We start from the raw sequence: 25,061 nt of genomic DNA on the forward strand, positions 1-25,061 counted from the left end.
TGGAAATTGTTGGATTGTCTTCACTATGTCGGTCACTGCAGGTACCTCTGCCTACCTGGACTCGCCTGGAAAGAATCGTCACCCCTCTAAACCATGGACACGTGGTGCCTGATCTTTGGTCAAATTGGATGATGGATTCTAAATCGGATGTTGGGTGATGATTGCCTGAGTTGGAGCATGTCAATAGACACAGAGTGCTGGAGTAACTCAGCGGGTCAGGCAGCATCTGGAGAAAACAGATGGGTGACGTTTCTTCAAACATTGGCTGCCAGGTCAAAAATACTCAGTGTCTGAGGAAACCCTCCCTCTGATCATTAATTGCCCTTCCTGCTCAGGATCGAATTCCCTGGCCAGGTATTGAACCAGTGACTGCGTGGGTACATGTGGGGATAATTACGTGACTTCCCCTGAAGCCCGCGACTACTCCTAGTGGGGGAAGATGCTGCCTGTGAAAGTGGGCATGTCTCTACACTGGTCGTGGATACATTGTTGTCTCTACCCTGGTCAGGGTTACATTGTTGCCTCTACACTGGTCGGGGATACATTGTTGTCTCTACCCGGGTCAGGGTTACATTGTTGCCTCTACACTGGTCGGGGATACATTGTTGTGACCAGGGGACACATTGTTGCCTCTACACTGGTCCGGGACACATTGTTGCAGTGTGTAACACCCCTCCCTCTCACTGCATGTTCCTGGAGAGAGAGTGAGCTTGTATTGGGAGCTCACCAACCTGCCTTGTTCAACACTGGGCTGTTTTAATTTAGATTATCAACAGGCACCACCTGAGAATGCTGATGTAACATTTATTGTTGCTGCTGTCGTCACGTGTAATGTGCGTGCTGGGAAAAACTTCAGTTGCCACCTCAGGAATGTCGATATGGACACGGTGGCATTGGGAGTTTGTCAGTGCAGCTCACCTGCATTGTTCAATGTTAGATTTACATGCAGCACCTGAGAATGCCACAACAACGTGTACTGTTGTGATCAACGAGTGAGATGCAAATAACTTCCATGAAGGATGTCAATATGGAGACACTGGAGAGAGTTGATGGGTCAGGCAGCACCTGTGGAGGGTCTGGACCTGCCTATCTCCGTCTGCAGATGCTGCCTGAGGTAAATGGGCCACAGTGGGGTGGGGGTGGCCAGTGTCACAACTGCTGACTCTGCAAAACTAACCTGGAGATCCCAGCATCTACATCTTTGTCTCCATGGAGATGAAGTACAGAGCTGGATGGTGGACATGAGAGATGTGATCTCTGCTAGGGATACTGTGGACATGGAGAGGATGTTTCCACTGGTGGGAGAGTATAGGACCAGAGGGCACAGCCTCAGAATTAAAGGACGTACCTTTAGGATGGGAGATGAGGAATTTCTTTAGCCAGAGGGTAGGGAATCTGGAATTAATTGCCTCTGACAGCAGCAGTGGAGGCCAATTCGATGGGTGTTTTTAATGCAGATAGATTCTTGATTAGTACGGGTGTCGGGGTTATGGGGAGAAGGCAGGAGAATGGGGTTAGGAGGGAGAGATAGATCAGCCATAATTGAATGGCGGAGTAGACTCGATGGGCCGAACGGCCTAATTCTGTTAGTCTTGTGATTATCTCATCAGTTGGTGATTGGTCACTGCCCTCCCTCAGTATTTAATTCGCGTGTACACAAAAATGCTGGAGAAACTCAGCGGGTGCAGCAGCATCTATGGAGCAAAGGAAATAGGCAACGTTTCGGTCCGAAACCCTTCTTCAGATTTCGCGTGTGGTGGCTGGAAGCAGCAGGAGTTGTCATGGATCCTGTGTTAGAGAGTCTCATCCACTGGTGTGTTCTTGCAAGCATCAAGATGCTAACGCAAGTGACCAGGCTGGGTTTAGTGTGAGGTGTGCAGGGTAGTGACAGGTAACACTTACAAGGTGTCCGCCATTGCCTTGCCCAATGCGCAAGAAACATGTTTAACCTGCATACTCTAATTGTATTTATCTTGTGTAGCTACAAGGAACTGCAGATGCTGGTTTACAATAAGAGACAAAGCCCTCAGACGACATTGTCTGAATTCCCCACAGATGCTGCCTGCCTGACCCGCAGAGTTACTCCAGGACTCGGGATGGTCCTTCATTGTAGCCCAGCAGCACCCTCCAGTGTTCAGTAGCGGAACTACGGCAATTCTATGTGTAAGAAGGAACTGCAGATGCTGGTTTAAACAGAAACAGTAATTCCCAACCCTTGGGCAAGTAGAGCTATCTATGGAGCGAAGGAAATAGGCAACGTTTCGGCCCGAAACCCTTCCGGGTTTCAGCCCGAAACGTTACCTATTTCCTTCCTGAAGGGTTTCGGCCCGAAACGTTGCCTATTTCCTTCGCTCCATAGATGCTGCTGCACCCGCTGAGTTTCTCCAGCACTTTTGTCTACCTTCGATTTTCCAGCATCTGCAGTTCCTTCTTAAAAACATAGAGCCTTTGGTAGCTCAGTGTCGTACACTACCTACCACCTCCGCTCAAAGTTGAGGAGTCACATTTCCAGAACAACACAAATCACAGTTTGAGTGAATATTTTAATTAAGTTTTGGTCAAAAAAGGTAATGAAATAAACTTAATTCACAAGCAGCAAGATAAAAAACACACGCATCTGACCCATGTTTCAGTAGGGCGATAAGATACTATAAAGTTTTTTTTTTTTAATGGAAAACTTGTCTTTAAGGAGCCTAAGTATACAAGTCAACTGATCTTACCCAGTTTATAATATATAAAAAAATTAATAGAATATTCATCTTCCATCTGATTACTACTTCTAACGGGAGGGGACATGATTCTCAGTACTTTCACAGAATACAAATGGTACATTATGGGCAGTAAAAATGCAAGTCCGTTCTCACCACTGACATAACAGTGGTGTGTGCGCAACAAATACCAACCAGGCAAAGGAGGCAACACACTGGAAAATACATATAGGAAAGGGTTAACAACTCCTTTGTCAACTTCACTTAACAATTTAACTTTCTTTAGATCACAGATTAAACAACTTCCAAGGTCAAAACTGTGTTTACAAATAAATTACATGGTCCATCGTACCGTGTAAAAAAATAAGCATTTGTTGGGTCATCTAACATTGCTACTCTACAGTAAGCATGCTGCATGAAGTGGAGCCAATACCTGTCCTTCTTGAGTTATGCATTGCTGGTTTTGGTCTCTTCCACCTTAATTCTAGGGGGGAAAGCACATTAACAGTTGGTGAATTGCACAAAACTCCACAGTTAACACTGGCGCATTCTTACAATCCATCATGGAAGTGGATAGACTTTTAAATAACATTGGGAGAGATAAGGATAGGAAGAGTTCAAAGAAGGAGTCAAGTGGTGGAAAATATGACCAGCCTAGTATCCATCTTAGTCAGCATGGACAAGGTGGGCTGAAGGGCCTGTTTTCATGCTGTACAACTGACAGACTTCCTATGACTCGTTATAGAACTAATTAATTTTCCAGACTATTGGGAAAGCAACCATTCAGCCCCCAACTAACTATCTATGAACACCACCCCAGTCCACACACTAACCTGGCCCATGTATCTTCCCTTCAACACCACCCCATTCCACACACTAACCTGGCCCATGTATCTGCCCTTCAACACCACCCCAGTCCACACACTAACCTGGCCCATGTATCTTCCCTTCAACACCACCCCAGTCCACACACTAACCTGGCCCATGTATCTGCCCTTCAACACCACCCCAGTCCACACACAAACCTGGCCCATGTATCTACCCTGCAACACCACCCCAGTCCACACACTAACCTGGCCCATGTATCTGCCCTTCAACACCACCCCAGTCCACACAAGCCTTTTGTTGCTGCCAGCTCCCTCCCTCCGACAGCTCATATATTCACCCATGGGTTGGCCCCCTCTTTAATGCCCATCTCACTGCCAGCAGATACCTGCTGAACAAATTTAACAGGAGACTCGACAGCCACCATATAGACCTACTGAAATAGAAATTATTTTCAATCATTAATGCTTTTGATAATTCGTGGCTTAGTTAGGATATGCACACTTTAAATTTGTAGTTTATCATATGTTTCAACTCCAGATTATAGTTGAAGTTCATATATAAAACTGGAACCAATCTAACTGGTCCCAGCTATTAACTGCCAGAGTTTGCCTGGCCGGTTCCTACCCTCACCCCGTCCAAGCCCCCGGCTCTGTCACTGTTGCAACCGCACACACTAGGCTGAAGGAAGTGAATACAGGTCCAAACGGAGGGAATATAGGCAGGTTACAGAGCAAGGCGCGGGTACACAGAGGCAAAGATTACACAAGGATAAGTGTGTACGAGAGAGAGAGACAGTGTCAGTGCACATGCATTAAACCAAATGTAGATGTTACATTCAGTGTCAATGTGCAAAAGGAGCGCATGCAAACACAAATGTTGATCGCAGAACAAGAACAACTTAATGACAAACACCAGGCAAGCTGCCACTCGGGTAAACGATGGGTTAAAAGCATCCCAGAGAGGCATGCAAGAGATGACTTGAGGCCAAACAAAAACATTGCACAAAGTGTATAGAGTCATTGAATATCAAGCCAGAAAAGGAAGAATGACGACAGTTTTGAGAAGTGTTTATTTTTGCATCGTTGGAAAGTGTGGAATATTTGAGACACAAATAAAGCAGCATACCCTTTAGTTTCCAACTTCTCTGTAACACCATCTTTGGCTTTCTCTTCCTCCTTACCATCTAGAAAACCAACAAAAATACACCATTTAACCTGAATTGCCAAACATTTTAGCTCAGGCACAGAAGCAGAACAGTCAGTCAGCTCAACTAATGGTGGGTTGCACACAGAGTGAAGGTTGCTGACCTGGTCACTGGGCTGAGCATTGGGCCAGGTTTAGGGACGGTCAGAGTGAAGATTGCTGACCTGGTCACTGGGCTGAGCGTTGGGCCAGGTTTAGGGACGGTCAGAGTGAAGGTTGCTGACCTGGTCACTGGGCTGAGCGTTGGGGGACGGTCAGAGTGAAGGTTGCTGACCTGGTCACTGGGTTTGGGCCGGTTTAGGGACGGTCAGAGTGAAGGTTGCTGACCTGGTCACTGGGCTGAGCGTTGGGCCAGGTTTAGGGACGGTCAGAGTGAAGGTTGCTCACCTGGTCACTGGGCTGAGTGTTGGGCCAGGTTTAAGGACGGTCAGAGTGAAGATTGCTCACCTGGTCACTGGGCTGAGGGTTGGGCCAGGTTTAGGGACATCCACCAACTGATTAACACGGTGACAAGGAGGCACACAGTGCGTGTAATTAAATAGCCGGCTCTCGATCACCAACCTGATTTCTTCTCTTCTCCTTCCTTCTCCTCTTCCACTTTGGCCCGCTTTAGTTTCTTGTAATTTGTAGCATTGCGGCGGCCTCCTTCCCCTTCGTCTTCAGAGTCGGAGAATTCTTCATCACAAGCTATCCTCTTGTCTGAAGCACGGACTGTCAGCAAAGAAACATGACAGTGGGCAATGGAAACGTGGAAGACCGCTGCGCGCCATTGAGTCAATGTCGTTAATATTATTAGCATTTGGACTGCCTACACATTTCACTGTCCACCAAATCTCAGATTGAGATTCTCTGCCGACCACTGATAACTAGCGTTGACCAAGGAAGCCTTCAGTTGATCGTGTGCTGATTTCCAAACGCCAGGGAGCAGGTGGATAGTAAGTTAACAAAGGAGACAGGTGGGAAAGTGAACCAGGTAAGCATAGGGTCAGTCCCAACACTGAACAATGAGTTGCCTCTGCAGGCAAGATGCCCAAAGACCAGTGACCAGTGGTCAGTGTGTGCATCTTCCAGGTGCCCGATAGAAACATAGAAAATAGGTGCAGAAGTAGGCCATTCGGCCCTTCGAGCCTCCACCGCCATTCAATATGATCATGGCTGATCATCCAACTCAGTATCCTGTACCTGCCTTCTCTCCATACCCCCTGATCCCTTTAGCCACAAGGGCCACATCTAACTCCCTCTTAAATATAGCCAATGATAGGCACAAGGTATTGTTCTTCAGGTGCAATAAGCTGTTATGTCTAACATGTACTCACGAAAACACAACAAAATCTGAACATGTTAGTCAAGAGCAGAATACCGGACAGGTGCTTAACTCTGGAACATATCTCATGTATTCAGCAAATTCATCCAATCAGGTGAACAAAACCACCCAGCTACTGAATGTGAATGATGTTGACTTAAATGTCAAAACCACAGCACTATCTCCAAAGAACGGGTTGAAACACAGAAACAAGGAACTGCAGATGCTGGTTCACGCAAAGCGACACAAAGTGCTGGAGTAACTAAGCAGGTCTGGCAGCATATCTTGACAACATGCATAGGTGACGTTTCGGGTCAGAACAACTTTATCTGAAGGGTTCCCACCTGAAACGTCACCTATCCATGTTCTCCACAGATGCTGCCTGACCCGCTGAGTTACTCCAGCACTCTGTGAAACGTCACCTATCCATGTTCTCCACAGATGCTGCCTGACCCGCTGAGTTACTCCAGCACTCTGTGAAACGTCACCTATCCATGTTCTCCACAGATGCTGCCTGACCCGCTGAGTTACTCCAGCACTCACTCTGTGTCCTTTAATGGTACAAAACAAACCTAGCATTTCCAGTCTTTATCCAGAGATCCCAAAGGCATGCAGCTGCTGACTGTCGCTAGGCTGCAGGAAGTCTTGTGGATGGAGAGAGGTCACCTCAGTAGGTGAATTTATAGCCCATCCAACAAGACATAAACCTGGTTAGTGGTGGCAGCTAAACTAATACTGGAATCAACTGCGACCACCAATTTAAGACAAGGTAACAAACACCAGGACTCACTAGAAATGCGTTTGTCAGATTCTTCCTCCTCTTCGTCTCCACTGTCATCTGGCACGGCATCCTCGGGGATCGACTGCATCTGAACGCCCGGCGCATGTGGCAGCATCCGCAGGTTCTCAAACAAACGCTGCCTGGAGATTTACAAACGATTATTATAGGATACTGCCTGACCCAGTTACTCCAGCACTGTGTGAAACGTCACCTATCCATGTTCTCCACAGATGCTGCCTGACCCGCTGAGTTACTCCAGCACTGTGTGAAACGTCACCTATCCATGTTCTCCACAGATGCTGCCTGACCCGCTGAGTTACTCCAGCACTCTGTGAAACGTCACCTATCCATGTTCTCCACAGATGCTGCCTGACCCGCTGAGTTACTCCAGCACTGTGTGAAACGTCACCTATCCATGTTCTCCACAGATGCTGCCTGACCCGCTGAGTTACTGATTTGTGTTCGCTGGAAAAGTGCAATGTGAATGATCAAAGCCTCTGTCCGTGCATGCTGCAAACTCCCCACTTGCAGGCTTTTGCAGCCATTTTCCTCCCATATCTTGACTGTTTTTTGTTCAGCTCTGTGTGACACAGGCTAGGTATCAGTCTTTTACCCTTTCTGCATCACCATGTTGTTTCTATAACGTGGTGCCAACTGTCCAGCATTCAAGCCTTCACCCAAGAGGCATCACATGGAACTTTGTACCACTCACTGCTTCACCTTTCCTTTATCCTCTTCACGGGCTTTGATTTGTCCTTTTCATATCTTTCATTTACTTGTGCTATGTACTTTGTCATATCTCTAGTTCCCTTCTCCACTAACTCTCAGTCTGAAGGGTCTCGACCCGAAACTTCACATTCTTTGTCTCCAGAGATGCTGCCTGACCTACTGAGTTACTCCAGCAGTTTGTGTCTATCTTCCCTGCTTCTATACCTGCACTCTGAATATGCCATGTTTTGAACCCCCTGGTCCTTCAGTCAATAGACAATAGGTGCAGGAGTAGGCCATTCGGCCCTACAAGCCAGCACCGCCATTCAATGTGTTCATGGCTGATCGTCCACAATCAGTACCCCGTTCCCGCCTTCTCCCCATATCCCCTGGCTCCGCTATCTTCAAGAGCCCTATCTAGCTCTCTCTTGAAAGTATCCAGAGAACCGGCCTCCTGACGGAGAGAATTCCACACTCACAACTCTGTGTGAAAAAGTGTTTCCTCATCTCCGTTCTAAATGGCTTACCCCTTATTCTTAAACTGTGGCCCCTGGTTCTGGACTCCCCCAACATCGGGAACATGTTTCCTGCCTCTAGCCTGTCTAAACCCTTAATAATCTTATATGTTTTAATGAGATCCCCTCTCATTCTTCTAAATTCCAGAGTGTACAAGCGCAGCCGCTCCATTCTCTCAGCATATGTCAGTCCTGCAATCCCAGGAATTAACCATGTAAACCTACGCTGCACTCCCTCAATAGCTATCATATCTCAGCATCGTCCCATACAATACGTATGGGGTTTGCCGTTACAGTCCAAGGCACAGATAATAAGAGCAGGGAAGCCAGAATCATCAACGATAGTCTAATGTTATCACACATTTGCACCAGAGACATTTTAACTGCTCTATCTGAGACACATATTGCAACTTATCAAGCACAATGCGTTTAGAAAGTGCCGCTGAGACCGCTGATGCAAATAACAGGTGTGACACAACAGCACCATTGATCGGGTACATACTTGATCTTCTCTAGATATTCACTGGTGTTCTGGTTGGTCATGTTGGATGGGCTGATGTGCAGCTTGAAGTCAGGTCCAAAGTATTCAAAATAATCGTTGTATGGCAGTTCTGAAAAACAAACCACAATGTAGTCTCCAGCACAAGGTTTAGAAACTGACACCACCCTCTGCTTTTAAACTGGAACAACGTATTCACAAAACTGGACACACGTCTGGAGAAAATGAACGGGTGGTCCGGCAGTATTTCTCCTCTTCAGCTGGTCAGTGAGAATGAACTTACTGGGCCAGCCATCAATCTCTCCTGGCACAAAGTCAAAACATGGCATTATTACAGCATCGGCTAATAGGACATTTAATTTTCACCCAAAATCAATAACTCAGGAATTCACAACTCATGGAATGGTTGGAGTGGAGTAAACGGCCATTCTGCCCATCGGTGCATTCGCACCGTGCAAAGATGAACCAGCCTATCCCAATCTCCTGCCCTGTCACAACAACACTGCAAATGCTTTCCCTCCAGAACCTTCAACGAACATCAATGGGGCCCGGCTTTGCATTGCACACCCTAACCACCACTGTGTTAAAACACGTGACAATTGCCTACATTCTGCACCCTCCCCCCCCACCCCACCACCATTGCGAATAGTTACTATCTACCCTCTGCTTCACCTTTCAAAACTTTCACAAATCAGATTATTCCACCCTCACGCAGCCACTGCCCTCACCCCCACCCCCTCCATACCACCCTCCCTGCTACTGACCTGGAATGAAGCAAGCAAGCAGAGAAGGTGAGGCAGCAGTGGGCTGCACCAACACTGCGGCTCACCGGGTTACGCTGGTACCCAGAGGTGAAACAGCAGGGGGCTGCACCAACACTGCGGCTCACTGGGTTACGCTGGTAACGCCTCTAACTCACTGGAGCGTTTCGTCAGATGATTACAGTCAGACAGGAACTGACCCTTTAGCCCGTTGTGCCCAGGCTGACCATCCATATCCATCCCACTTTCCTGCAGGTCCATAGTGTTCCATGCTATGGTGTGCATGTGCCTGTCTGGATGCCTCTTATATGTTGTGACTATGTACAATGACCCCACCACCTCTGGCAGCAGGTTCCAGGTGCCCTGTATCCTGTATGATCTGATCCCCTCCCTCACCTTAAACCAACACTCTCTCATTTTAGACACCATTGACTGGGTAGCACACCAATATATTGATCAGATGCCAAACAGAGCTAGTCAGATACATGGTGGCCAGTAACAATGAGCAGATAGACAAGGGTTGTTCTTGGCATTAAGACTAGCATGGACAGCATGGGCTGAAGGGCCTGTTCCATGTGCCAGGGAGCTTGGGGCCACGGATATCCAGATAACTTGCTCCAATCAAACCGGCTTACCATTTGGAATCTCAGAATCCAAAGCAACGGAGGTCTCGTATGTCCAGCAGCGGGCGACATTGCGAATCGTATATCCGCCTCCTCCCAGCATCAACAAAGGCAAGTTAAATGTCTTGACAAATTCAACACACTTGGCATGTCCTGGGTAGAAAAACAGCAATTAGCAGTTTCTACTAAACCAAGTGATGTTTCGTTTTCATGAAGCCACACAACGACCTTATGATGATGAAGGCCATAGTAATCAGCAGCACAGATGAGATAAAATGTTGTCCTGATCCACAGGTAGATCAGATACGTCCACATACACCCAGCCCCAGCAAAGCTTACTCAGAGGATGCAGCTGCAATTACCTCCAATAACTCACTTACTGGAGAAACTATTCTAGGAACACAAGGCAACAAACCCTGGTGGACAATTCAACGACACCCCAAAATAACTTGCTGTCTCCACAAGAAGCAAGCAGAGCCACAGCAATATTGTGAACAGCTTGGGATGAATGACGACTTACATGGGACAGATAATGATCCAGGTGAGTGGCCACCTTCACAAATACATGTGGCTGCAAGGTACCTTTACACAGCTCTCCTTAACCACCATGGTCCTGTACTTACATCCCTGGCTAAATAAATGATGGACATCAGCCCAGTATTGCCTCAGCTCATTCATTCATGTGGAACCAAACATGTACATTAAAAATTGATGATGGTACCTTTAATAGTAAGGTTAAAACAACCCAGTCTATCCCCAGACAAAGAGTCGGACCCACACTGCAAGGCAATGGCACTGGGTTGGTACATCTCCATCACCTTGCATATAACCTGGAGAGGAAGAGAAAGGTTTAGGTTTATCATTGTCACCTGTACCAAGGTGCAGCTATTTAGATCAGATAATACTCTACATAAATACAATCGTCCAACCCGAGTTAAATAGCTATACATGCAAACAAATCTCTCATAAAGAAAAATAGCTTTGGAAAATTGTAGTTGGGATTTAATGAAAATACTCACAGGCCTGAATATGGCTTCATAAGATTCATCATCGATTCCATCTCTCAATGGGAAATTCACAGCATAGTACTTGCCTTTGCCAGCACCAATATCCTATGCAACAATAAAACCGCAAATCAGCTTCACACAAATGCAGAATACAATCAGAGAAGTTGTCTAGATGCACCACTAACAAACGTGAAAAGGGATATTCATGTTCATATTAATAAAGAGGCAACACGGTGGGCAGCGGTAGAGTTGCTGCCTTACAGCGCCAGAGACCCGGGTTCGATCCTGTCTCCAGGTGCCGTCTATACGTTCTTTCCGTGACCTGCGTGGGTTTTCTCCAGGTGCTCCGGTTTCCTCCCACACTCCAAAGACGTGCAGGTTTGTAGGTTAATTGGCTTTGGTAAAAATTGTAAATTGTCCCTAGTGTGTAGGATAATGCCAGTGTAGGGGATCGCTGGTTGGCATGGACTCGGTGGGGCCGAAGGGCCTGTTTCTGCGCTGTATCTCTCAACTAAACACACTAAGTATCCCAGCCAACGTGGAACAGACATTTATTTTTTAATCTAGACCATCCATTTATAAGATCAGATTTCTTTATGGCTATTATACACACACACACAATTTTAATCGTGTATTTGGTCTATTAGTTTAATTCCCATCTTTATCATCCATTTTTCCCAGTTTTTCCTCACATATTTCCATGTACATGTCCATTCATTTTAACCTGCAGTAAACATCCTTGTAGTCCCTTCATGGTATGTCAACTCCATTACTCTGGCAATCTGGTCACACACCATCCTTCTACCAACCCACTTTCAAAGCATCTGGCCACTCAATTAAATGATTTAAGTTTCCAAATTATTTTCAAAGGATGGATAAAAATTGATATTGGACTTTAGTTATTTGGTTATGGATCACATTGGACGCACTCTGGATTTACAGGAACAAATATTTATTCAAAAATTAATTACCATTTAATAAAAGCTAAATATACCCCATCTGTACCGACCATAATACCAAATCAAACTAAGCCCACCTTTTTATAATCCATAATTCCCAGATGCTAGCTAACTGAAATAAAACAAAATACTAGCAAAAAGATTACCCAGGCAGCATCTGCGGAGACGTACGTACACAGATAATGACGCAATAAATTGACAACTCCCTTTCTTGCTCCACAAATGCTGCCTGACCTGCTGAGTATTTCCAGCATTTTTGTATAATTTCACCTTTTTCTTATCAGCATTATTAGATTCACCTCAAATGTGTAACGTATTGCCCCAGAGTCTCTTTATTCAGCATAAATGATCCACATTTGTCATATTTACACCCTGATGCACTCTAATTTGCAAAGACTGGACATATCTTTCACTTTCAAATTACACCCTCTCCCTTCATCTTTCTGTTTCTCTACGCCTATCATTTCACTCGGCAGAGTTTATAACAGCATCTTTTTAGGATTAGCAAAGCTGAGCTCTTATCAACACCCCTGTCCCCAAATCTGTGCCGTATTTGAAGCAATGGTATTCCTTAAAGAAAGTTACCAGAGGGAAGGAACGGCAGTGCCCATTGAAGAGATTCCAGTGTGAGTCTGAGACACTTCCCACAACGGTGCTAATATTTATCCATGAATGAGCCAAATGTTGATGTTGTAAGAATCAGCGACAGTACATCTGGATGGGTCACACATGTCCCATTTATTTTTATATTATCTGGCTATCTCTTTCAGTTTAACCTGAGTTGGATGATCAGCCATGATCATATTGAATGGCGGTGCAGGCTTGAAGGGCCGAATGGCCTACTCCTGCATCTATTTTCTATGTTTCTAATCCTCACCTCCCTCTCCCTTCTCTACTACGCTTTCAGCAGTCCTGATCATTCTCACCACTAATTCTTTAGTGAGAGCTTTAATTTCCTACTTATTCCATGACAGTGAAAAACAACTTTCTGACACACTACAAAACCTTCCATGGTTTAAACCCAGAAATATCAGTTCCCTGATCCAATGGAACTTGCTGTAATATCCTGGGTTTGACATGAAAATGCACACTATGCAATATACTTCTTACCCTGAGATCTCCTGTACCAGGGAAATATTCACCATATTTATGGAACGAGACTGTCATCACTCTGTCAGTTGTATAAAAAGCCTCTTCAACGCCATCGCCATGGTGAATATCAATGTCGATGTACAGTACTCGCTGATGATACCTTCAAAGGCAGAAAATAATTCAAACAAATTGGTTTGATATAAAAAATTGCTTAAAGGGCCTGTCCCACTTACGCGACTTTTCAGCAACTGTCTTCGACCTTCAAGCTCGGAGGCACTCGCCTTAAAAACCGCGAGCTGGATCGACCGTCAGCACACGCACACGCACTCACACACACTGGCACACTGGCACACTGGCACACACACACACACACACATCGCAAAGGCGGGGGCCAGGGAAATCGGGGGAGCGCTGTCTGAAATTCACACGCTGCAAACCCAATGTGATACCCGCGATGAACAGGAAGGCACAGTGTACGGTAAGTCCTTTAAAAGAGCGGGGGGAGAGGAGTGGAGACACTTTTAAGAAGCCAGACAACTTTTAATAAAGTTTAGCGGGCATTTAACAGTACCGGTCGGTTTTCCATGGTTCTGAAAACTCGTACTTACGTTTTTCCCCCCCAATGAGCCAATTAAAATGCCTGGTCAGCAAAGGAGATTGCCTACAGCTACCTCGACTACCTATAATTACATGCCGACCCCACTACCACTGCACTACAAGGTCAAAAGAACCATGCTGACCAACTTTTACTTGCGGAAAAATTTTCAGCAGGTTGGAAAAAATTTCTTGACCAAACTGAGGCCGCGAGTATGCGGGAACTTCCCTCGAGCATGAAGGAGAGTTACAGTGACCTCCTAGGACCACGTGTCGACCATGCTGTGAGTTTGTGGCGAGCGCAAACTCTTCTAAACTCGCAAATCAGGTCGCCATAGTGGGACAGGCCCTTAAAGCTGCTTAAAAATGTGGCTGGTATTTTTTTAATACCCTCTTGGTAAAGTCACTTACACTGGGTAAAGTCACTTACACTGGGTAAAGCCACTTACACTGGGTAAAGCCACTGGACACTGGGTAAAACCACTGGACACTGGGTAAAGCCACTGGACACTGGGTAAAACCACTGGACACTGGGTAAAACCACTGGACACTGGGTATAGCCACTGGACACTGGGTAAAGCCACTTACACTGGGTAAAGCCACTTACACTGGGTAAAGCCACTTACACTGGGTAAAGTCACTTACACTGGGTAAAACCACTGGACACTGGGTAAAACCATTTACACTGGGTAAAGCCACTGGACATTGGGTAAAGCCACTGGACATTGGGTAAAGCCACTTACACTGGGTAAAACCACTGGACACTGGGTAAAGCCACTGGACACTGGGTAAAACCACTTACACTGGGTAAAGCCACTGGACATTGGGTAAAGCCACTTACACTGGGTAAAGCCACTGGACACTGGGTAAAGCCACTGGACAAAACCACTGGATACTGGGTAAAGCCACTGGACACTGGGTAAAGCCACTGGACAAAACCACTGGATACTGGGTAAAGCCACTGGACACTGGGTAAAGCCACTGGACACTGGGTAAAGCCACTGGACAAGGGTATCAGGGGTTATGGGGCGAAGGCAGGAGAGTGGGGTTGAGAGGAAAAGATAGATCAGCCATCATTGGCTGATAACTGGCCTAACTGTGCTCCTATCACTTATTAACCTGTACTACTGTACACAAGTCAAGCACTGGGACAATTCCCATTTTATGCCAACTGAACTGAATTCAACGGATGTTCCTGATGAGAACCGGATGTGGGACTGGCCAAGGAAGGATTGCAAAGTACCTGTAGTTAACACAATACGTGATGTATCAGAGTCCCAATTACATGATGTACTCACTTCAGTAATTCAAGAATGGCTAGGACAATGTCGTTCACATAACAGAAGCCGGACGCCTCCGATTTCTTTGCGTGGTGAAGTCCACCGGCCCAATTAACAGCAATGTCTGTTTGTTGCTTGTTCAGTTTGACAGCTCCAGCTGCAGAAATTAGCAAATGTGCATTTATTCCATTTAATATAATTGAACATACATCACACAAAAATAAGGCAACTTGAAATAACAGTAGTTTGTTGATGCAATATTAAATAGGGAAAGAAGTGTTTGGAATCACAATGTTTCAGAGAGCTTCATTCAGGCCAGCGGATTTATATTTTGACATACACCCTGTTTAAACTAGTCGAGAAACGGCGCTGTTCAACTATTAGTTAGCACTAAGTTAATCATTCTTAGAATAGATGTTCCTTTGGGCTGAGTGGAGACAAACAGGGAATTGGTCCAGAGTTCCTGCTCTGCTGGTGGGTTGCTGGAGGGGGTCAATAAACACGAGCATTGATTTCCAATGCAGCATGTTAGCGGTTGTACATTTAGTTCATCGAGCTTACCCAAGTTAGTCCCACTTGTTCACATGCGGCCCATATTCACCCAAACTTTTTCTATCCATGTCCAAGTGTCTTTTGAATGTTGTAATTGCATCTCTGCCACTTTCTACGTACATTTCATCTCTGTGTAATAAAGTCGCCCCTCGTCCCTTCTAAATCTTTCCCCTTTCACCACGGCTATTCATCTGATCTGTCCTCTTGTTTAAGAAAGAACTGCAGATGCTGGAAAAATCAAAGGTAGCCAAAAATGCTGGAGAAACTCAGTGGATGAGGCAGCATCTATGGAGAGAAGGAATAGGATCTGTGCTCTTCATGATCTTTATATTCCTCTGAGAGAGGATGATGGCGAGAGCGAGATGAGAGGTGAGATGATATGTGCACAGAGCTTCAAGCTGTGTATAACGTCACTTACCGACTGAACCTCCAGTGGACAGCTGACAGAACTCAAAGAGGCCATCAAACACCGGGCAGTCCTCTCCCACATTGACTGGCAAAACACAAGTTTTAAAATGCACTTTTACAAGAAGCTGATCTTTTGCAATGCTGAGCGATAAATATTATAGAATTGGACAAAACACCTCCATTATATTAGTAAGCCACATCTTCTGCCAGAAGTTGGCAGCAGAGTTTACTACAAGGCAGATTTGCAAGCCACTACCTCAATGGAAAGTACAGATAATTGCAGCATGAATCAGATTCAACAGGACAACTGATTTGAGTAAAGAAATGGGGAATAATGAAAAGTGCAAGGATTCACTCATCTCCTGTCTGCAGTTAAACGCTCACTCCATATGTTAATTTCCAGGTAGGGGTGAGATGGTGAACTGGCCATTTGATCATCACTTGCAAGATGCAAAATCAAGGTCTAGAAACAAATCCCACATTTCAGTGACTTCAAAAGGAAAACTAAAAACACTGATTATTCTTATACAATGAAATGTTGGCATTCTCATTAATGTTCTTTTCAAAGCTCAGTGAAATCTTTCCAAATCCACAGAGATGATCTGCATACAAAATGCAACTATGCAGAACAATGGTTGGGTAAAGGCATTTTAAATGCTGTTACCATTAAAATGTACTTCAATATTTTATAGAAGCCGCTAATTTTGTTGCTATGTCAATAATGACAATTTTAACCGATAGTCACAGGCTGTAATGAAGCAGTATGTAATGGACACCAATAATAAATATTTCAAATCAGAATGAAACAGAAATGGCACTAGGATGAAAGGGCCAATAGCTTGAAACTGTAAAACCGGTCTCCATTGCCCTGGGCTCCCACTGTGCCCTGGGCTCCCACTGTGAGATTCTGAAAAATGAAAGCTAATAAGCCACATTTATAAACTGAAAATATTATTCAAATTATCAGGTTTATTTACATTTCCTTGCACCAATTCAATGCAAAATCCTTGAGCTGAAGTAGACAAAGAAATAGCAACGTACATCTCTGCATCTGCTTGCTGTACTCAGACATGTTGTCTGGACGGATGGATCGCAGGAACTTTATGTAGTCATCACTGTGGTACTTTGTCATTTCTTCAGCTGAAGCTTTGTGTGGGCGCTTTGGAAGAATAGAAACGGAAATCTTTATAATTCAATTACAATTCAAACTTTTTGGATTGTTAGGATCACAAAGGCAGCAAGCAGGGCTTTACTGGTAAAGTTTAAAACATAGGAAATAAGTTTGTTTAGTGGTCTGATAATGTCTTTGCATAAAAGGTAATGGGGAACATAGATTGGAGGGCATTACACTATTTACCATTCACCCACAACCGATTTGGAATCTCAACCCAAACATTGCACTGGCACAAATTATAAAGCAGTAGGAGTAACTCAGCGGGTCAGGCAGCATCTGTGGAGAACGTGGATAGGTGACGTTTCACAGAGTGCTGGAGTAACTCAGCGGGTCAGGCAACATCTGTGGAGAACATGGATAGGTGACGTTTCACAGAGTGCTGGAGTAACTCAGCGGGTCAGGCAACATCTGTGGAGAACATGGATAGGTGACGTTTTGGGTCGGGACCCTTCTTCAGCAATATCAATCCAAAAGCTCTTGAAGAGAGACAGTATTCTCACAATGGACTCAGAGGTCTTTATGTCCCGACATGGTTCACGACAACAAATCAATGCACACATGCATTTACCTCCAAAACGCTCATAATTACTGCACCAGAAGTTGCGCAGCAACACACGAGTCTGAAGAAGGGTTTCGGCCCGAAACGTTGCCTATTTCCTTCGCTCCATAGATGCTGCTGCACCCGCTGACTGAGTTTCTCCAGCATTTTTGTGAACACACGAGAAGGCCCTGGTTAGTAGATCAAGCAACTCTGTGGTGTGGCGGCGCCTAACGGCAGCGGCTCGACTGCAGTCCGTCTGTCTTTTTTTAAATTTTTGTCTCGTTAAATTTATGTGTTGATTCTAGTTTTTATTATTTTTTAGCTGTGTATATGTGGGGAGTGGGGGAAACCGTTTAATCTCTTCCCTGTACGGGGACCGGACTTTTCCCCTGTCGGGTCTCCGATGTCCTTGGGCCTAACATCGTGGAGCCGGCGGCGGCCTCCAACCTGAGGGCTCCAGTCGCGGAGCCTGCGGACTCACCATTGCGGAGCTGGCCGACTTCGGAGTGGGAAGAGCTGTGGTGACGCGCGGCTGTGACCCGACTTCGGAGCTTCGGAGGCTCCGGTCGCAGGTCCAGTGGACAGGAACATCAGGAGCTCGCAGGCCCCTGGTGGGAGACCGCTTTTCGGAGTTCCCGCAATGGCAACTTCTCCCGCTGGAATCGCAGGGTTTAAAGGACTCGGAGCGGGGCCTAACATCGCCCAACGCTGCTTAAATGGCCGCGGGACTTACCATCGCCCACCAGGGCCTTTAACATCGGGAGCCCCAGTCGCCTCGACGCTGCAGTTGGACTGCTGGACAGCGGGAGAAGAACAAGGGAAGAGATAAGACTATTGCCTTCCATCATAGTGAGGAGGTGTTGGAGATTCACTGTGATGGATGTTTGTGTAAATTGTGTTAAGTGTGGGTCTTGTTTTTTTTTGTAATGTTAAGACTGTAGAAATGCAATTTTGTTCAAACCAAACAGTTTGAATGACAACAAAAGGCATTCTATTCTATTCTAGCTACTTCACTGTGTACTGCTGCTGCTATTTAAATCTTTATTGCAAGTAGTAAAACAAATCAAATGCAATTAATTGTTAACGGTGACATGAAGAAAACATGACATTTTGCCAGCTATAAAACCGGTCATCTCCTAAATACTAGTCTCCCTCTGGATGCTTGGCTGCCCTCTGGTCTCAAGAGGAATCCTGCCATTAAATGTCAAATAAATGGTGACGGATTAATGGGTAAATGTAATATTTCTGTCACATACATGGTACGACATGGCTAATCAACAACTCAGAACGCATTATTATTATTATTATTATTATTATTATTCATTAGTCTGCTTGTTGTACTGGCCAGTTCGTAAATACTGGGGCAAAAATAAATAGGATTACAGTTTAGAAAACTTACATTTCCACTTACCTGATCCACAATTAACCAATCTACGCAAGGAACTGCATAGATTAACCAATTGGACACAAGGAACTGCATATGCTGGTTTACAAAAAAAGACACAAAGTGCTGGAGTAACTCAACGGGTCAGGGAGCATCTCTGGAGAACATGGATAGGCGACGTTTTAGGTCAGGACCCTTCTTTAAGATTGGTTGTCGGGGGAGGGTGGGAAGCTGGAAGGAAGGAGGTACAGGACAAAGCCTAGCGTGTGATAGGTGGATACAGGCGAGGGGGAAATCACACTTCCCCTTCCTTGTGCCACACCTGCGCTCACACCCCTTCCATCTATATTCCTGCCCCTGGCTGCACAATTTGCATCTCTTCTATCCCTATCTTATAGTCTTTTTGTCTTTTCATCTCTGGCTTTTGTCCAACCATCTGCCTCTCAAAGTCCCCTTTACCTATATCCACCTATTACTCGCCAGCCGTTGCCCTGCCTCTCCTCTCTCTCAGCTCCCCCCCCCCCCCCCCCAACAAAATCAGCCTGAAGAACGATCCCAGCATGAAACAAGACCTATCAATGTTCCCCAGAGATGCTACCCGACCCAGAGTTACTCCAGCACTTTATGTCCTTTTAAAAATCTACACAGTTGGTTGGACAAACAGTGATGATTTAAATAAACCAGCTGCTTAAAATGAAAAAAGCTTTTGATTGGGTTTGTAAAAGAGATTACAGGCTTTTGTCTGACGTGACTTAATTATTAGTGTATGGTCAGATTGGTAATGACTTTGTGCACGTGTGTGTGTGTGTGTGTGTGTGTGTGTGTGTACGTGTGTGTGTGCGCATGTGTGCGTGTACGTGTGTGTCTGTGTACGTGTGTGTGTGCGCATGTGTACGTGCGTACGCGCGTGTGTGTGTGTGTGTGTGTGTGTACGTGTGTGTACGTGTGTGTGGTTCCATTTTAAACTGTTACAGCTCCAGCAGCAGTTACAACAGCATTGTGATCCTTGTGGGCAGATGACTATCTCCACCCCATATCATTACACAAGATGGAACATGGAGTAAGGATGTACTGCACAAACAAAGCTAACCAATTTCTAGATAATGATACTTACATAGATTTCCATTTTTCTGTACAAGCCATAATTTAGCAGCAGGTTGTGGGTCATTCGGATTCTATGTGGCTTCATTGGGTGACCCTGCCCATAGTAGTAATTTCCAACATCACCTGCATTAATAAAAATAACATTATAACAGGCTCCATGGATTTCACTGCACATCTCGTATGTGTATGTGACGAATAAACTTGACTTGACTTGACAAATGGAAAAGCTCTTCAGAAGCAAGGTTGCAAAAGTATTTTACTGTCATGGGGCGCCCAAATATTTGGGGGTGGGGGGCAGGGGGCGGTGAAGAGAGTCATAGAGTGGTACAGTGTGGAAACAGGCCCTTCGGCCCAACTTGCCCACACCAGCCAACATGTCCCAGCTACACGTCCCACCTGCCCGCATTTGGTCAGTATCCCTCCAAACCTGTCCTATCCATCCGCCCGCCCTCGGGCTCCTCGTCCTCCTCCCCTTGTCCTTCTTTCTTCCCCCCCCCCACCCCCCATCAGTCTGAAGAAGGGTTTCGGCCCGAAACGTCGCCTGTTTCCTTCGCTCCATAGATGCTGCTGCACCCGCTGAGTTTCCCCAGCAATTTTGTGTACCTATCCATGGACCTGTTGGGATAGTCCCTGCCTCAACTACCTCCTCTGGCAGCTTGTTCCATGATTATAAGATCACAACTGACAGGGGCAGAATTAGGCCATTTGGCCCATCATGTCTACTCCGTCATTCAATCATAGCTGATCTATCTCTCCCTCCTAACCCCATTCTCCTGCCTTCTCCCCATAACCTCTGACACCCGTACTAATCAAGAATCTATCTATCTCTGCCTTAAAAATATCCACTGACTTGGCCTCCACAGCCTGTGGCAAAGAATTCCATGTGTGGAAAAAGTTACCCTCTCAGATTCCTATTAAATCTTTTCCCCTTCACATTAAGCCCATATCTGGCCCTCGATTCACCTACTCTGGACAAGAGACTCTGTGCATCTACCCAATCTATTCCTCTCATGATCTTATAACTCTAGAGAGAGGAACAGGAAAGCAATTGTGACTGCAATAATTAGTTGGAGGAGCAGGCAGGCGATCTCATCACAAGCAATTGCATGGTGGTGTGGTGATACCAGTGACAAGAGTGCCTGCAACATGGAGCAATAAGGGTGAATAACTAGACCTCGCCTCTACATTAATACTAGAGACAGCAGGGATGAGTCCAGCCAGCAAATGGCAGACGGCAGGAAACAGTCAGGAGAAGGTACTTTATGAGAGCCGAAGCATCTAGTCTGATTGCTGGGTATTTTCAACGTTTTGTTTTGATTTTGCAACTTCAGGATTGCTTTTCCTGTCTTGCATCACGGAGTACAGGAATCTGACGATAATCACAGTGAATATGTGGGTAAAGGAGGACAGATGACTAGAAATTCTTCTGATAACAGGACCACATTTTGGAGAGAGAAGGATGGGGGGCTGCACAAGCCAGGTGGGCTACAACATCCACACCACACAACTGAGCTCATAAAGCATGTAATTGTCTGAGGTTCAGCTGAATACTTGAACAATCAACTTATTTACTCCAACATCGCTTGTTAAAATTTCAACCAAATAACAACTCAAAGATTAGTTTATTGTAGGTGGACACAAAATGCCGGAGTAACTCAGCGGGACAGGCAGCATCTCTGGAGAGAAGGAATGCGTGACGTTTCGGATCGGGACACTTCGTCAGACTTCAGCTTAGTTTATTGTCCCGTGTACCGAGGTACAGTGAAAAGCTTATATTAGTGCAAACTAATCAGTGGAAATACAGTACATGATTACAATCGAGCCATGATAATGGGAATAACGTGAATACCGTTTAGCGCAAGATAAAGTCGAGTAAAGTCCGATCAAAGATAGTCCGAGGGTTTCTAAATGAGGTGGAAGTATCTCAGGACGTCTTAGTTGATGATAGGATGGCCTGATTACAGCTGGGAAGAAACGGTCACTGAATCTGGAGGTGTGCTTTTTCACACTTCTCTACCTTGTGCCTGATGGGAGAGGGGAGAAGAGGGAGTGGCCAGGGTGAGACTCATCCTTGATTATGCTGCTGGCCTTGTCGAGGCAACGTGAGGTATAAATGGTGTCTAGGGAAGAGAGGTTGGTTTGTGTGATGGTCTGGGCTGCATCCACAAAGTATGAAAGTACTTTGGAAGAAAAGGGCATCCCAACTATTTAAGTCCATTTCTGGCACAAGCTATTAACTCTCGACCCAGTCGGCCCATTTCAATAGTCTCCAATTAACTTTTCCAATCCCTGAACATTTCAGCACTTTTTCCAGCTCTCTCCACACAGCAGCACAATACAACACAGAATCTCCAGCAGCATGGAAGGCACCAACTTAAGCATCTGTTTAAGAATTAAAGCACAATATCTCAGCAAAAAGAGACTGCCGATGCTGGAATCGTGAGTAAAACAAATGGCTGAATGAAATCAGCAGGTCAAGCAGAATCTATGGGGACAGGAACCGCTGATGTTTCAAGTTGAAGCCCGGTATTAGTCTTGATGCAGGGCCTTGACTTGAAACATTGATAATTTCACCCCCCTCGCCAGATGCCCCACGATACACTGAGTTCCTCCAGCAGTTTACTTTGTGCTCCAAGACTCCCAGACACTTGTAGCAGTATCTCAGATTGAATATTAGCAGGCTCTACGACAAAAAGTAACACAGCAGGAACACGCATTTCTCAATATCAATCACATATGGAAATTTGAGCACCATTTCTTCATTCGGGACTGCAGGTCCTGGGACCAGATCTGAATCCATCCAAATGTAATCTTTTGGAGGAACTCATCTGTGAAGGGAGATGTACAAGATTATCAGGTCAAGACCCTTCTTCAGAGGGGTCGTCTGAAGAAGCATTCTGTCCCAAAATAACGTTTCCATTTCCCTCCCACAGATGCTGCTTAGCTTGAGTTCCAACAGTTTGTTTTTGCTCAAGACTTCAGCATCTGCCATCTCGTGACTTTCTGAATCTCTATGAATGACAACAGCAAGCACTGCTTTTACCCTCAGTGCCACTATTTTGCCATCAATTAAACACTGACTAGACAAAATATTGCTCACATTTGCCAAACTAAAAACCGTCAAAATATTTTACTAGTATCTCTGTACATTCCACAGTTGACTCTGAACCAGAAATAATCTAAAGGCACAAGGGCAGGAGAAAATTCAGTTACATTTAAGACTGACACTATATATCTAAAAGAAATCCAAACCTGCCAACAAGATGAAAGAAAATTAGATTGTTGCTTAAATTTATCTTCTTGAATTCATGTCCTTCAAACTTTGTCCCTTTCACCTTGAAGTGGAGTCCTCTAGTCTTTGACATTTTCACCAGGGAGAAAGGTTCTGACTGTCTACCCTAACTTTACATACTTCCTCAGATTTCCCAAAACCTCCGTCACTCCAAAGAAAATATTGCAGATTTGTCCAACCCTCCCCAAAGCCTACACATCCGTGGTCCACCGCTGGTGAACACAAACCCATCACGCTCAGCATTGTGCACCAGCTTTAAATGCCACCATTTGCTTCATTCATCTGAACTAGAAAGGTCTGAACAAGGGTCTCAAACCGAAACATCATCAATTCCTTCTATCCAGAGATGCTGCCTGTCCCGCTGAGTTTCTCCAGCATTTTGTGTCTATCTTAATTAGAAGCAAACTTTGGCTGAGATGCTCTTGAAGCAGGCACTCCAAAATATGAGGTAGACGAGGTACAATTTAGTTGCTGCAGTGTTTACTTATGTGTCTTTAAGAGCTAGATAGGGCTCTTAAAGATAGCGAGTCAGGGTATATGGGGAGAAGGCAGGAACGGGGTACTGATTGTGGATGATCAGTCATGATCACATTGAATGGAGGTGCTGGCTCGAGGGGCCGAATGGCCTACTCCTGCACCTATTGTCTATTATTTACCTGGACCCTAACGTGATTGGCACTGAAGAGTGGATCAAGGAAACTCCTTCCACTACACTTCTGCGTTATCTATCTATCTATCTGCAGTTCATAAGTGATAGGAGTAGAATTCGGGAATTCAGCCCATCAAGTCTACTCCGCCATCCATTCAACACAACTGTAATTTCTACATGGTGAAACCAAAATGTATAAAAATGGCCTTTATTAAAATCTGACAATGTGCATTTTAACCACATGTGATTTTTTTCTATTACAAATCTCAAATTGTGGAGTACAGAGGCAAATAAATAAATGATGGGTCTTTGTCCCAAACATGAGGAGGGCACTGTATATCTTTCACTCAATTCCCCACAGGCAGAGATCGTCTTTCCAGGGCTTCCTTGATTAAGAAACCAGGAACTGCAGATGCTGGTCTATACCAAAGATAGACACAAAGTGCTGGAGTAACTCACATGTGATTTTTTTCTATTACAAATCTCAAATTGTGGAGTACAGAGGCAAATAAATAAATGATGGGTCTTTGTCCCAAACATGAGGAGGGCATTGTATATCTTTCAGCGGGTCAGGTGCATCTCTGGGGAGAGAGGATCCTGGCTGCCGTTCTAGGTGGGGACATCTTCACCAGGAGTCCAAGCTCCGGACACACTTCACCCAGTAACAAAACTGTAGAAAGCAGCAGACTCCTTTAAATGCAGCGGAATATTCAAACCTGCTCAATATGAATATTGCAGACAAAGAAAGGGCAGCCCACACCTGGGGCCCGGGGGAGAGGGCATGGGGGGCAAGTGTGGGGGGGCATGGGGGGGGCTGGAGGCACGCAGGCGGGCAAGTGAGGGGGGGGGGGGGCTGGAGGCACGCAGGCGGGCAAGTGGGGGGGGGGGGGGGGGGGGTGCAGGTGGGGTCTCTCTGTGCCTCAGGCCGTCGTGCTCGGGCCCTGCTCCTCACCCTCACCCCCACAACCGGCGGCCTCCATTTCCCGGGCTCCCCGGCCTCACCGTCATAGTAGTAGCAGACCTTCTTCTTGCCGCCACCCGCCTGCGTGAACGCCATCTTGCCGCCGCTGCTCCGCCCGCGTCCGCGCCCCTCCCC

At 45.7% G+C, this 25,061-nt stretch overlaps 1 protein-coding gene across 1 annotated transcript; it reads right to left on the reverse strand.

Annotated features, from left to right (window-relative positions):
* Positions 1 to 2,523: 2,523 nt before the first annotated feature.
* hdac1 (histone deacetylase 1) lies at positions 2,524 to 25,061 on the reverse strand. The gene is made up of 14 exons (XM_033044818.1): positions 24,968 to 25,061; positions 20,035 to 20,147; positions 16,863 to 16,980; positions 15,832 to 15,906; positions 14,880 to 15,018; positions 13,006 to 13,147; positions 10,949 to 11,041; positions 10,651 to 10,759; positions 9,942 to 10,082; positions 8,549 to 8,657; positions 6,833 to 6,963; positions 5,301 to 5,450; positions 4,662 to 4,719; positions 2,524 to 3,192 (listed from the first exon to the last, which is right to left on the reverse strand). Exons 1-14 carry the CDS (start codon positions 25,020 to 25,022, stop codon positions 3,156 to 3,158), a joined length of 1,470 nt encoding a protein of 489 aa, XP_032900709.1. The 5' UTR covers positions 25,023 to 25,061; the 3' UTR covers positions 2,524 to 3,155.

This window comes from Amblyraja radiata, chromosome 27 (genome assembly GCF_010909765.2).
Source record: "Amblyraja radiata isolate CabotCenter1 chromosome 27, sAmbRad1.1.pri, whole genome shotgun sequence".
In the NCBI taxonomy this organism is placed as follows: Eukaryota; Metazoa; Chordata; class Chondrichthyes; order Rajiformes; family Rajidae; genus Amblyraja; species Amblyraja radiata.